The sequence below is a fragment of the Haliotis rufescens genome, unplaced genomic scaffold (assembly GCF_023055435.1).
Source record: "Haliotis rufescens isolate VD_foot unplaced genomic scaffold, xgHalRufe1.0.p SCAF_3, whole genome shotgun sequence".
NCBI classification, from domain to species: domain Eukaryota; kingdom Metazoa; phylum Mollusca; class Gastropoda; order Lepetellida; family Haliotidae; genus Haliotis; species Haliotis rufescens.
Genome location: NW_025964001.1, coordinates 22,242,355 through 22,256,509, shown reverse-complemented (window position 1 = coordinate 22,256,509; position 14,155 = coordinate 22,242,355). Strand labels below are relative to the sequence as shown.

The window sequence follows — 14,155 nt, the reverse complement described above, 5'->3', positions numbered from 1 at the left end:
AGTCGCAAATAATTAGCTCTGTTCTGCATATAGATTTAATCAATACACACACGAGTCGCTTTTCTGGGGAAGTCAGGGGCTGTCCCTACATTCCCAAGTGTGGTCAGACTTCAATGGAAGTCAGATTAACCTCGTACGCGTGGCCCTTTCAGACAGGCAAACGTATTTAAGGGTCTAGGGTGGGCTGTGTCATCAAAATCACTCAGACTGTTATATGTCAGCGTGTAGACCATATTGTCGTAGAAGCATCCTTATGGTTTTAAGATCAGAAGTCATCACAATTAGATATACTTACACGTAGTTTAGCTTTATCACCATCTGGTGGTAGGCACAGTTACAGAGACGAAACAGTCTGCTCTATCTTATTCTGTCGACCGATGTGTTATTATCCACTAAGAATACCCACGGCTGTAAGTTGCTAGCTAATTTCGAGTCCCCTTAGGCACTCATTATATATGACCGGCGCTGTCGTGGAGTTCTCATGGTCAATCATAAATAATTTGTTTATCAGTTCAAGACTCGAGAAGTGTAGATCATCTTGCTTCTCGCCTGTGTCATATGGATCCGTTTTTTCTTGTTTCGTGACTTTACCTGTGGGGTGGTATATTTTTTATGAAACATGTGTATTTCTACATTGGAATGACAAATACGTTAATATTGCCTTTCCTGTTATCTGGTAAAAAGTATCAGTATCAGTATAAACACACTTTGGTGTATCATGACCAGATACTGCCAAAACATAATGTCAGCTACCAGAAAATAAAATCATACACCAACGATCCATTGTAAACAAACCTCATGACACTGAGCGTTCGCTAAAGAGGTGAATGTTCTACCCAGTTTTCTTTTAGAAACGTCCGTTGTGGGTGAAGGTCAACATCACGATACAGGTGACGCCAGGCAGAACCTTCTACGTTGGTATATTTTCAAAAGCATCATTTTAATGGCAAACCAAAAAGGATTTCAACAGTCTGAAGAATTTGGGGGGACAATGTATTTCTTTCGATAAAAATTCCAGTCACGGGTCATGCCGTTTTGTAAAAAATGCTTCATGGATCAAGGAATGAAAATGTGAGCGTATACTGCCCCATCGGTGGCGTCCGTCAAAACACATGCAAAGGCAAGTAAATTGTTCACCTGAAGAAAACACGGTATATGGTACAAGTCATCGGACATGTATGTTTGCCTTTGTTGTTTTCGCCCCAATTAAGCTGACTTATCTGACATAGACTGAAATGACACGAAGCGTTGCGTTAAGTTCCAGAGTACTCACACTGGACAAAATGGGCATTCGCATGAACACGGCAAGGGTGTTAACGAATGTTCACTCCAGTGCCATGATAATATTCACACCACAAGAAGCTAATGGTTTCAGGTCGTAAGAGAGCATTTAAAATCTCACCATTACGCATTTTGTGACTATTCATCAAACCTTTTTACACACTTCCAATACCTCTGTTTGGCTTCAGGTGAGCAATTATGAACCTTTCTGATCGGCGATTTATCATCCCTCGTCAACGGGGCTTTTAATAGTGTATAATTCTCCGTCGTATAGAGCTTCTGACAACTAAATACATCATAGTCAGGGCTTGTAGCGGCTTAGATCTCTACACGGCGTCCAATCACGGGTGTGCTTGGGACCACGATATAATCCATGGTCTGCAGTACACTCTCACAAAGTAACCAGTTTTCGATGGGATCGATCGGCTTTATCCATTGTTTGTTCTCACGAAAATAGCATCTGAAAATTGAATAGCACCTAATCCATGTCAGACATTCAAACAGTCTAGGAACGAGTGGTTACCGTGTTTGAGGCACGAGTTGGCGATCTTTGATGTTTGGTGGACTCACTGATGAAAATGAATGAAAATATAACCGTCATGATGAAATGTTATTTGCTATCAGTTTCCTGATTATATTGGTAGTTTAAGTCAGTGGTATACATGATAACGTTTATATGGAGGCTGGATTAACGTAAGTAAACATCTGATTGAATCGATATAAAGTGCAGAACTTCAAAGCCACCAGAATAGATTCACAGCTTCGTTTTCTCGTGCATGTGTTTAATACACAATATATTTGAATTATAATCAGCGAAACAGAAAGTATGAGTAAGATATTGAAAAAGTTTTATTTATTTATTTCATCTGGTGGTGTTATGGATACACAATAGGAAAGCTTGCGTTGCTCTGACATAACAAGCCGTCCTGCTTTCTGGAGTAGATTTTTTTTCACAAGACATTTCATGGAAAGTCATATTACGTCCACATATATACGGGCTGCTGCTGCTGCTGCTGCTGCTGCTGATGATGATGATGATGATGATGTGGATGGTGAGGGGGAGGATGACGACGATGAATAAGCATGCACTACATACTGCCGCCTCCTGACTCTGATTCATGATTCACAAAGCGACAAAACCCTTTTCCTTATCCAATAGAAATCTCTGCATAAATAGAGTCGATTGTTCGATTCCGACAATATCATGAGCGTGTGTTTATGAATGACTATCAAGTAATGATTCCAGGTGTTCTCGAAAAGGTGAGCGTGTCCTGCCCCACAAATGGCACCCGTCACAAACACATGCAAAGGCAATGTGAAGTTTTTGGTCACAGTTATTGGTTCAGTCCATTGCCAATTAAATACAATGTACCACAAAAACACCCATTTGGTTCATATCGCACACAATATAGCAAACATGTATATGTTTATGTACTTTCATGTCGCATGTTTTAGTGTAATAAAGACACCATGAAATAAATATAACTACGTTTCAGATGTGTAAATCCTTTTCTAACATCAAACAATATCAGCCTACATGTAAAACAGTACACTTTACCCTGTAGATTGAAACATCGCTAACTCGAACTCTATTAACCTCATGTATCAATTAAGACGATGTTACTTCATAGTCCCATCAGAATCCAGACGGTCTGACACTGACAAACCGCTTGTCTCGAACAACGGGTCACTCGAATATGTTCGATAGCCCAGTATTTCGAGTTAATTAGGTTTCGCGTGTCAGACTTAATACCTGCACAAATGTTCCTCTCGTCATAGCCAGTCCTTAATAATAGGAATCCATGTTGTTGTAACAAACTTATGCATGTTTGAGTGAGTGAGTGAGTTGGGTTTAACGCCGCTTTTAACATTATTCCAGTTATATCGCGGCGTGTCAGCTTAATGTGGGAGGAAAGCCCGAAGTGATGCAGGTCCCAGACGTTTATCACTTCGGTGAAACCCACGAGCACGGGTATGGTGCTGACAAACCTAGAAACATAATTTGGGCGAACCGGGATTCGAACCCACAATCATAGGTTTCTGGCGTGCCCAAGGGACGCAACTCTGCACAGCGAATCGCGGCGCCTTAGACGACTGGGCCACCCGTGCCCCCTGCATGTTTGAACACTGCAGTGTAACCTTAGGTCTGTCTACAACAATAGTTCAATGTATATTGCGCACGATGGCCTGGTAATTGCAGGCATAAACATAACCCATTATACGCTGTTCAAGCCGAGAGGCACTTGCTCTTGATATTTTGCTTTCCACATGCAGTCAACAGACGATGGACTCAATAGGACGTATTCATTGCATTCAAGCAAAACCCTGGATTAAATGAAAACTTCTTTGGGATTTTTTGTTGGTTGGTTGTTTAACGCCGCACTCAGCAATATTCCAGCTATATGACGGCGGTCTGTAAATCAGTGATTGATATCATGAGCATCGAACCACGCAATTTGGATCGATGACATGCATCAACCAAGTCAGCGAGCCTGACCACCCGATCCCGTTAGTCGCCTCTTTCGACAAGCATAGTCGCCTTTTACGGCAAGCATAGGTTGCTGAAAACCTATTCTACTCCGAATTGCACGGGTCGGGATCCTGTTCCTTATTCGTTCATGTAGGACATAACTGACAGTAATGTGTTCAAATGGTTCCTATAAGTAAAATAATGTAAGCTATGGTTGGTGTTATAACCCAAAACGTTTGTAGACACGCGTCAAGTTTTTTCTAAAAGAATGTCGTCTGAGATAAACGACACGGTGTCAGCTTAAATGATTGGACAATAATATATTGATATCATATTGTCACACGTCACTGTAAACAATGACAGGTGGCAACTCAACGACACGTTGATCAAGATAATGGAACAGTTATACCCTAGTTATACCTTAAAGAGCTTGTGCACGCATATTTGGGGGATCGAGATGTGCCTCGGGTATTTTTATTATTATCAATGTAGGTTACATGGTGCAGCGTTGCATAAACACGATTGTGGAAGTGATAATGATGGAGTTTTATGAAAATACTTTTTGGCCTATATACATGTGGATCGTGGTTTTTTTATCTTCAACCTTAAATGTGTAAGATAAACTATCAGTATATTTTCAGTTGGATTTAACGCCGTTTTGAACAATATTTAACGTCGTGTCCAAGATTATTGCACTTATATAGCGACGTGTATGTACGTGTATGCCGATTTTATAGTGTTAATTCACTGAGATACCATGCCGCAGTTTAACATGAATACCCTATACTCAGACACAGTATACGGACTCCGAGCCGACCGGCCCTTGTCTTTGCCCCTTGATGCCGAGCGCCAGACAGGTAACAACAAGTACCATCTTTTGGTATGATGCGGACGGGAATCGAACCCCGGAACTTCAAAGGAACACGGCGTCAAGTAACACACAATTACTTTTTCATGCAAATTGTGCGATTGGTGGGTGTTGCTGGTAGGACAAGACATGCTTAAACTTTTTGAGAACGGCTTTTCTCTCACGGCTATTTTGCCTTTTACGCCCAATGGAATCTGTATTGGTGGATAATCGAGACTGGTTATTCACTGGGGTTGTCGTTCAACAAGAATAATGATTCGCTTACAAGTCAAACAGCAAATTGTAATAATACCATAACGTAATACCATGCATTGCCTGCAGAGTTTCTGTCGGACCTCATATATTTATGATGTCAGACAAAAATTGCTTTTATTAAAAGGAATTAACTACGTGTACGAGTGCAGTTTGTTAATGAACACTGTTTAATTGCCGTATAAGTAAAAGAAGACTACAACTGACATAACCGGGTTTGCATCTCGTACTATGCTGCGTGTGATTGTTGTCCTGACAAAGCATACATCGGAATCTTCATCATTGTAAATTTCATATTTTCATGACATTCTTAACACAATTGGTACTGTTGGTCTTATGGTCTAATGCACCGCAATTAACAATGTAGAGTTGCGTCCCTTAGGAATGCCAGGATTTACTGATGACATGTTTGGTCAAAGAGGTAAACAACTACAGCTCGTGTCATTTCGGCTTTCGCCCCCAAAGAGCGAGTGAGTAAGGTTTTACGCCGCTTTTAGCAATAATCCAGCAATATCACGGCGGGGACACCAGAAATGGGTTTCACATTTTGTACCCATGTCGGGAATCGAACCCGGGTCTTCGTAGTGACGAGCTCGAGCGAATGCTTGAGCCACCAGGCTTCCCCATCGACCCTCGTCCCACAAGAAGCTGAAGATCCGTCATATAACTGAAATATAATTTAAAACAGCATTTACCTAAACTTACTTTCAAATCAGTTATAAAACACACACGTGACGCTTCGATACATGCTATATGTCAGATAACAACACGACTTCATATCAACACTGATATATCAATGATTTCTGACCCAGATTGATATCTGTTGAATGAATGCACTCCACAGTTCTCACAGCATGAGACCAGCACAACATCTGCCCTGTGTTGTTCATCCCAATGATGATATCGCCCAAGGCACAACAGTCATGTATTTTGATGTAATCAACGTTGTACTTTAACCTTGGATTTGGTCCCCTATCAACACCCCCAGGGGATCACAAGCCATGCATACGTTCCTGATATGTTTAGGACAAGTGTCATCAAGTGTGTCGTCATTTGTTATTAAGAGTCTTGCTTTGCAGTCTGATTTCATGATAAACCATATTTATCTTTTATATCTTAATTTGTTTGTTTTGTCTGAAAACGTAAATGGAGCTGACCTTGTTTTTAAGGTTAACGTTGAACAAATAATCTTAAAGAGTTTTGTTGAAGGAGACAATTGTTTACATGGATATAAAAGAAAAAACGACAGTTATTGGTAGCTCATTAGTCTGAGACGCCGGAATTCGCAGCTTAGTGTTGCGGGCATTGGTCGTGCCAGCATCAACTGATCGAGGTTCAAATCCCAGATTCCTCGCGATAATGATCTTTGGTTTGTCTGTACCGTTTGGGTCAAATAGCCAATTTGGGGCAGTGCTACTGGGGCAGGCTGAAAGAAGTTCCGATATAAGGTGTTATTTCAAATGTTGATCCTGGCACAGTAAGCAGCAAACTGGTTAAGCCCATCATCAGTTCTGGGCCCTTTCCCCCTCGCAGCCCAGACAGCGAATTGGACTCCTCCAAAGAAAGCTGTCGAATAGACCTAGCCAAGAACTTTCCAGAAAATAAGAACAGCCATAGTAGTAGTAGTAGTAGTAGTAGTAGTAGTAGTAGTAGTAGTAGTAGTAGTAGTAGTGTTATCATCATTATCATTATCATTATTATTACATGGATGAAAAGCCATACAAGATAATGGCCTTTTAATAGGAATGGCCTTTCAATAGGAATGGCCTTGCAAACTCGACGGGTAAGTGTACGATGTGTTTGTATTGTTGCAGTTCCCTCTGAGGAGGTTGCCGGGATCATCATGGGCGGCGTCAGCGTGGTGGTCATCACCTCCGTCATCGTTTTCCTGTGTTGGAGATATCCTTCCTGTAGAACTCGAAGCTTCTGGGACCGGAGCGTCAAGCGAGCCATTAGGAAGATGTATGGTAAGACCAACATATGTCGGATTCCATTTGTAACATTATGTAAAAAGCAAGCTCCGTTCTTCATGCGGTCGTAAGTCTGTCGTGACATGGACACAACCCTAAGTTCGGTTTCATGAATGAAGACTTGGTCCCTGTTTCAAAAACGATCGTAGTTCCAATTCATGTACGTAAAGGAAGCTATAGACCGACACTTAAAGACATCTTAGACATCAAAGATCTAAAGTAACACGTGACCTAACACGTCACAATGGAAACTCCATTCTGCACACGACGGCTGTGTTATCACCATCAATAATAACTAATGTCCAGAAACCCCCCATGACGCTCGACCGCATCCGTGATCTAGTGGATGGAGCGTCTGCTCGGAGAGCGGAAGGTCGGTGGTTCAATCCCAGTCCGCGTCATATCTAAAGACGTTAAAATATTGAACTTGTTGGTACCCTGCCTGGCGCTAGGCATTAAGGGGATAAAATAAAGACTGGTCGCCTCGAAGTCAGCACATTGTCTCTGAGTTGGGTATTCATGTAAAACTGCGGCATGGTATCTCAGTTGGCATTGATCCGGGCTAGTACAAGCAGCCACACAAGCGCGCACATGCACGTCGATACATAAGGGGGAAAATCTTGACGGGAAAAATAACGCGACGTTAGAATCACCTCCATGACGCTAAAGAGAAGCACGAGAACGTAAACCTCGTCGTTAAATAAGCAGCGCTTAAAATGAACACTCGATGATAACCTCTTAACAAAGAATTTGGAGAGTATTTGGCGATCAAGACTCGAAACATAACCCTGTCGGAGCGTAGCACAAGTATCGTTTGTGAAATGAACCCATGGAGCTGTGGAGTCGTGATTCTGTTGTTGACTAATGTTAGTTGATGAAGTTGTGAAAGAGAACGCGGGTGCGTTTATCGCTTTGTAGTCAAGGCTACGTATATTTTCTTATTTTACTTATTGAAATTGGTACGCTGTCTCTTTACTGAGGTACCACTTATCCAGTTATTATTACGTTTAACTTATCCATAAAACATGGAAATTACAGAAAGGCGGGGCGCTTAGAGGATGACGATCACTTAAATTTAAAAGAAACTTGTTGTATCATTGCGTGTCAGTTTGTTTGGGAGGAAGTCCAAAGTGATGCAGGTCTTACACGTTCTCCACTTTGCTGAAACCCAAAAGCACGGGTATGGTGCTGACAAACCTAGAAACAATCAGGACGAATTTGGTATTCAAACCCACGCCAAAGGCGCAACTTTGCACACCTAATTGCAGCGTCTTAGACAACTGGGCCACCCTAGACCCCATCATTATTCCCGGTAACGAAGCCTGAAAATGTAAAAACAACCTTAGTGCCTTTATCCAACAATCAGATAATACCCACACCCACACCCACAAAAAAAATACATATGAACTAATTCATTTTAAAAACGAACGCCCATGTAATTCAGTATCAATTTATCATCTGCCATTTCAGAAGTTGAATAGGTTTTTAATCAAATTGAAAGAAATGAAAGACATTTGGTAATAATGCTGCATTGGAAATTTAAAAATTTGATATTTACAATGGAAAGTACGATGCGTACACGTCTGGTAATGACACGTTGATCATTTTCTATTCACTATTTCCTGATGGCCTGAGGATATAGTTTTCAATTATTCTTGAGATTTGCCACACTTTGAGAATGTGTAATCACTGTAATTTGGAATGATTTATAAGTGTTGGTTTTTGAACTTGTTCCTTCCTTTCAGTTAGAATGTCTAACTTTTCTTGTGAAGAGAAACAGATACGCACATTCCAAGGCATTGGCGTTTTTCAAAACTTCGAAATAATAATATCGAAAGCACGTTAAAGTATAATACTTCTAAAGTTCATTATTGGCCTTTGCTACATGTATTCTTCCAAATCAATAGTTTGAATCATAAACTGTTAAATCAACATCACTACAGATTCCTCACTTTTGATCGTTACGCGCATCTTGGATTTTTGAAATGGTACGCCTTCTTGATATCTGCCGCGGTTCCTAAGTCAACCATTATAATCTACTTCATTGTATTTGTGCATGTGACGGAATGAAAGATTTCCTATTCACAACCTATTCAATCACGTGTATTGACAACGTTCAGCGATAATAGATCCATTTGTGATTCGTGCGATGAAGTGGTAAGTTGTTCTATCAAAACGTTGTATTGTCGTCAATAAGGAACTTGACGTGAATAAAGCATTCGTGAGTAAATGATCCAGAATTAGTGAGTCTGGTTTTCTTCAAACGTCAAGACCGTCTCGAATATCTGCCGAAACTGACTCTAAAGAGAATAAAAAGCACAGTCGCGAGGAAAATTATATGACAGTATACCATTTATAACCGGAGTGTCAGCTTGATGTGATGCAAGGCTTAGACATTTACCACGGAGAGGAAACCTACAAGCACAGGTATGGTGCTGACCAAATTAGAACCACTGGATTCTAACCCACATCCACAGGGTTCTCGCGCAAGGGACAAACTACACACATCGATTGGGCAACCCGTGCTTCCATATGAGTATACAGTGTTGTATTAATATAAGTAATAATAGCCATATATATCACATTCAATATTCAATACGGTTTTAGATAAAGTTTTAATAATGTACAAAATTGCCATGTGAAGCATTTACTTATTTGAACATTCTTTTAGAGAAACTTCGTAAAGATCATCGGATATATGTCGAGGCAGTGAGTTCGAGACAAGAGGATAGGATGTTTGGCACAACATTTTTTTTTCGAAATAAACAACGTAGCAATGTGATGAATCTGGAGTGATTAATGCACCATGCATATAAAACAGAAACTGAACATTATCGGAATATGCACATCAAAACATACACAGATTAAAAAACACACGTGGTTATTCAACTGTTTAAATAAAGTTCCGAGAACCTATATCATTAGAAATGGCCCAAAGAACCATACATACCTTATATATCTCCCACTAAACGGACGCGTTGTGCATGCCGGCCATTGCGTGGACTTGTCTCGCGTCATTCCATCTGTACCGATAATACCCCCTGATCGTTGACTCGAGTAGAATCTCCTCATCAGTGATACCATCTATGCACGAACCGATGTCGTCTTCCTGAATAGCCCGCCTATCTGAATGAAGGGAAATGTAGCTTACGACACCTAATTTCACGAGCATTTGGAACTTAGGTTGTGATGAATCCCCTCTTATTGACCAACAAAGCTGGCCTGTTTTACGCAAGGATCAAATAGACGTGCAGTCTTGCGAGCTCATGTCTTGCAATACAAAAGAGGTCAATCGACATATTCATTACTTTAGCTAAAACCGATACCGATATCACTTCCACTCTCCCTCTCTTTGTTCCTTTTCCCATCTATCAGTCCTCTCCCTTTCTCTCATTCTCCGCACCGTGTGGTTTATTTGATCGTTGCGTGGCCTAATGCAATAAGTGTGACTGGGAAGACTGCCATCAGCGTACAACATAGGTTTAAAGGACATGAGAACAGTTACAGAAGGCATCAATTAGACCATCACAGACTCCACCTGGAACATGTTTATCAGTATTAATGGTTTTAGCATGTGCTTGAGTTCGTCAGTCATGATAAAAAAATCGGAAATCGTGAATAAAATTACGGCTTAAAATTAGATTATCTTCTATAACATTTTAAAGCATTTTAATAGCTTTCTCCAGACATCCCTTGCTTTGAGGCTGACTTTGAGGATGACATCACACAAGAACTTTGATCATAGTTGGTATTTTTGCCTATTTTGTCAGTGTCGCTCTGTCTCTGTACTACAATTACGTTTGTCTGCTGGCCATTATTCGGTGTAATAGCCTTCTGCGTGCTCATCTTTTGATCCGGAATCAGTACACTGTACATTTTCTCTTTCATAAAAGGCCGCCTTTGTCTGTGCTTGACATGAAAAGGTTGGATGTCTTCTGGTAAATAGAATTATCTTAACGGGGACGCAAGAATGTTACTAGAAATAAAAGTTCAGAGTTGTTTTGTGAGTCGTATTCAGAATTACGCTTGAAGGACATATTCTGTGATGCAACAAGTTCCTTTGTTTAGTTTGTTTATAAGTAGTCCTTGCGATAATTAAACGCCAATCAAACACATAACTAGTAACGTGAAAACACCTTTCTTTCCAATTTTGGCGTACACTCTTCTAAAAAAGAAACGCACAGGTAGTATGTAGTTCATTGAACCTGACTACACAAAAGATCCGGTATATAAATTTGATATATGTTACTGGAAAACGTTGGTGGCCTGATATTCGCCAAACGGTGCGTCAAACGCAGCCAATGTCGATTTGCAATGTCTTAAACTGCATTTGTCATTCACTTGTCAACATTTTTCAAGTTCGAAAATGCCAGACTGCCAGGAACCATCTTCACGAGGCCGGAATTCGACCCAGAAGACCAGTTATCGTCCCTGTTTTGCAACAGATCCATCCTCAGCGACCCTTGCATTGGTCCTATACCTAACAGCCTTGGAATTTGAGGAACTGGAGACGAGTGTTGTTTAGCGATGAATCACGATTTCTTCTCCACCGGCGAGATGGAACACAACGTGTTTATCGTCGTCGAAATTAGCGTTTTGCCCCACATTGTGTACGTGAATTCGACAATTTCGGTGGCGGTAGTGTCATGATGTGGGGAGCCATATCCTACACCACGAGATCTGACTCGGTTGTGGTTCAGGGAAATTTGACAGCAAATCGCTACATGAATCAAAATGCTTCAACCTCACCTTCTTCCAATCATTGGCCGCCAGAGGCAGCTGTTTCCACAGGACAACGCGCTATCGCACACAGCTCGAGTCGCGGTGGACTACCTTCATATTGTCAACATCAACGTCATGCCCTGGCCGTCGATATATCCAGATCTCAACTAATCGAACACCTCTGGGATGAACTCGATCGACGTGTGCGTCAACGTCAGAACACGCCGCAGACACTCCCACAACTGGCCAACGCGTTAGAAAGCGTTATGGCGCAGAATTCCGCAGGACAGAATTCGTACACTTATCCAGTCAGTGCCGATGAGATGCAGAGCCGTGATTGCTGCCCGGGGCGGTCACACGAGATACTGAGTTCAGCGCAACCTTGTGGCCTTATGTGACATGAAAATGAACATGTGACAATCGAGCTCCAAAATTTCATATTTGTATCTATGATATCAACGCGACTTTATAAGGTACAATACATTCACTAAAATTCTACCTGTGCGTTTCTTTTTTTGAAGAGTGTATATCAAGCCATCACAAATTTGTAAAATGGCATTTAAATATGCATTTGAACTATTGTATTTTAGGGTGATCAATTTATTTGATGTTGATTCTGTACAAAAATCCCGTTTAAATTCCTGTTTATGTCACGATTGTATGAACGTTATGTCTTGCATCAATTATATCACAAGGAACAATTATTTCAAACAATAAGCAAATGCATTCTCCCTTTTTTCTTGTTGATTGGCAGCAGTCTGCTTTCATCCCATATTAGCATTTATTAACGTTTAATGGTAGCTTCTATTATTTAACATTGCCCTTTAATATACCGCTTCAAGATTCATCAGTAACTGTTCTATAATATTCGTCTATAATATAACACTTCAAGCAATTTATCGTTTTTTCATTTGCAATATTTGGTCCAGTTATGCCATAGAAACTGAAAATGTCATGTTTCCAAACTAGACTACTGTGCTACAGTCGTGGTGTTTTGTTGCCTTTGTATGCTTCATTTCGGAAGAGAGTGCTCAGACTGAAAGGACAATGGCACTTTATAACAAAGGAATAATGGAGTATTGCTAGCCCGGTTACTATTGGTAACCAATATCAACTTCATATACGGTCATAAACATAGGGTGGACAATTGGGATATATGAAACGACACATGGAATGAATGAAGCCATTGTTAATAGAAATCTGATAAATGTAAAGAATTCAAATTTTATTGTTTCGAACACCCGGTTTCATCACTGAGTTTCAGTGATCCATTCCTACATTTTTCCTCGCTCTTTTGCCTTTTTACGCCCATTGAAATCTGTTTTGGTGGAAAATCAAGACTGGTTGTTCTTGGGGGGGGGGGGGGGGGGGGGGGGGGGGTCATATATAATTCAGTGTGTTTGTGGCCGTTGCCACCAGTGGTAAAGGATACCTCATCTTTTCGCGAAAACTTATCACCACTATGTAATAGAAGACCGCCTCCGTTGTCTAGTGGTAGAGCGTCTGCCCGGCCGCGTCATACCAAAAGACGTTTAAGGATGGTACTTGTTGTAACCCTGTCTGGCGCTCGGCATTAAGGGGCTAAAACAAGGACTGGAGTCAGTATACTGTGTCTGAGTGGTGTATTCATGTTAAACTGATGCATGGTATCTCAGTGTGCTGGCACTATAAATCGGCATCACCCCGGACTAGTACAAGCAGCCACACACACACACACACACGTATATGCACGTCGCTATATAAGTGCAATAATCTTAGACGCGGCATTAAACCCCATTTCACCTCACATCACTATGTAATAGTGATTCCTAAGCAGAAGCTCATGGTGTAGACGGAATAGGACCATGGACGCTCATGATTAGGCAATGGTTTTCTCGGTTTTGTTTGACAATTATATTTTATTGAGATCTAAAGGGGTGGTATTATAAATCCTGTGTTTATTCCTAACAAAGGGGTTAAATGTATATAATCATCACGGTGCCTATTTATCTGCAAAGAGAATATCTCAATGGTTATAATCGGGGCGATCAACGATCAGCGGATACTGACACACTGACAAGGGTTGAATTGCGGCATGTTAGACCACTTGATAACACGTGACTGAAGTTCAAGATTTTTTGTTTGTTTGTTTATTGTTTAACACCGCATTCGTCAAATATGCTACATTATGTAAATAATCGAGTCTGGACCAGACAATCCATTAGATTCGATCAACGCAATTGGGATACGATGATAGGCATCAACCCAGTCACCGAGCCTGACCACCCGATCCCGATAGTCGCCTCTTACGGCAAGCATGGGTTGCTGAAGCTGAAGTTCAAGAAGGAATTAAACAAATTTGGAGTATTGTGTTCTGGAAAACGTGAAAAACACTATATATGTGATGTACTATGTAAACATATCCTAAAAGACGCGTTATATTATATTTACTATACAGGTACAGGGATTTAAACAGAAAGAATCGGAACCTTTTTAAAAGATATAACACGTTCCATCGATAAATGAGAATTAATCAAACTATTCTAATACATATAGTAATTCTGTTACGTTGGAGAATGTATTAAATTCAAAACGTCATCGTAAGAGATTAAT

At 40.7% G+C, this 14,155-nt stretch overlaps 1 protein-coding gene across 1 annotated transcript in view; it reads left to right on the top strand.

Moving 5' to 3' along the window:
- Window positions 1-14,155, top strand: part of LOC124146465 (synaptotagmin-17-like) — a 100,515-nt gene that overhangs the window by 36,226 nt on the left and 50,134 nt on the right. Inside the window, exon 2 of the mRNA XM_046516768.2 lies at window positions 6,686-6,838. Coding sequence (XP_046372724.1) covers window positions 6,686-6,838 — 153 coding nt within the window. The remainder of the gene's footprint in view (window positions 1-6,685; window positions 6,839-14,155) is intronic.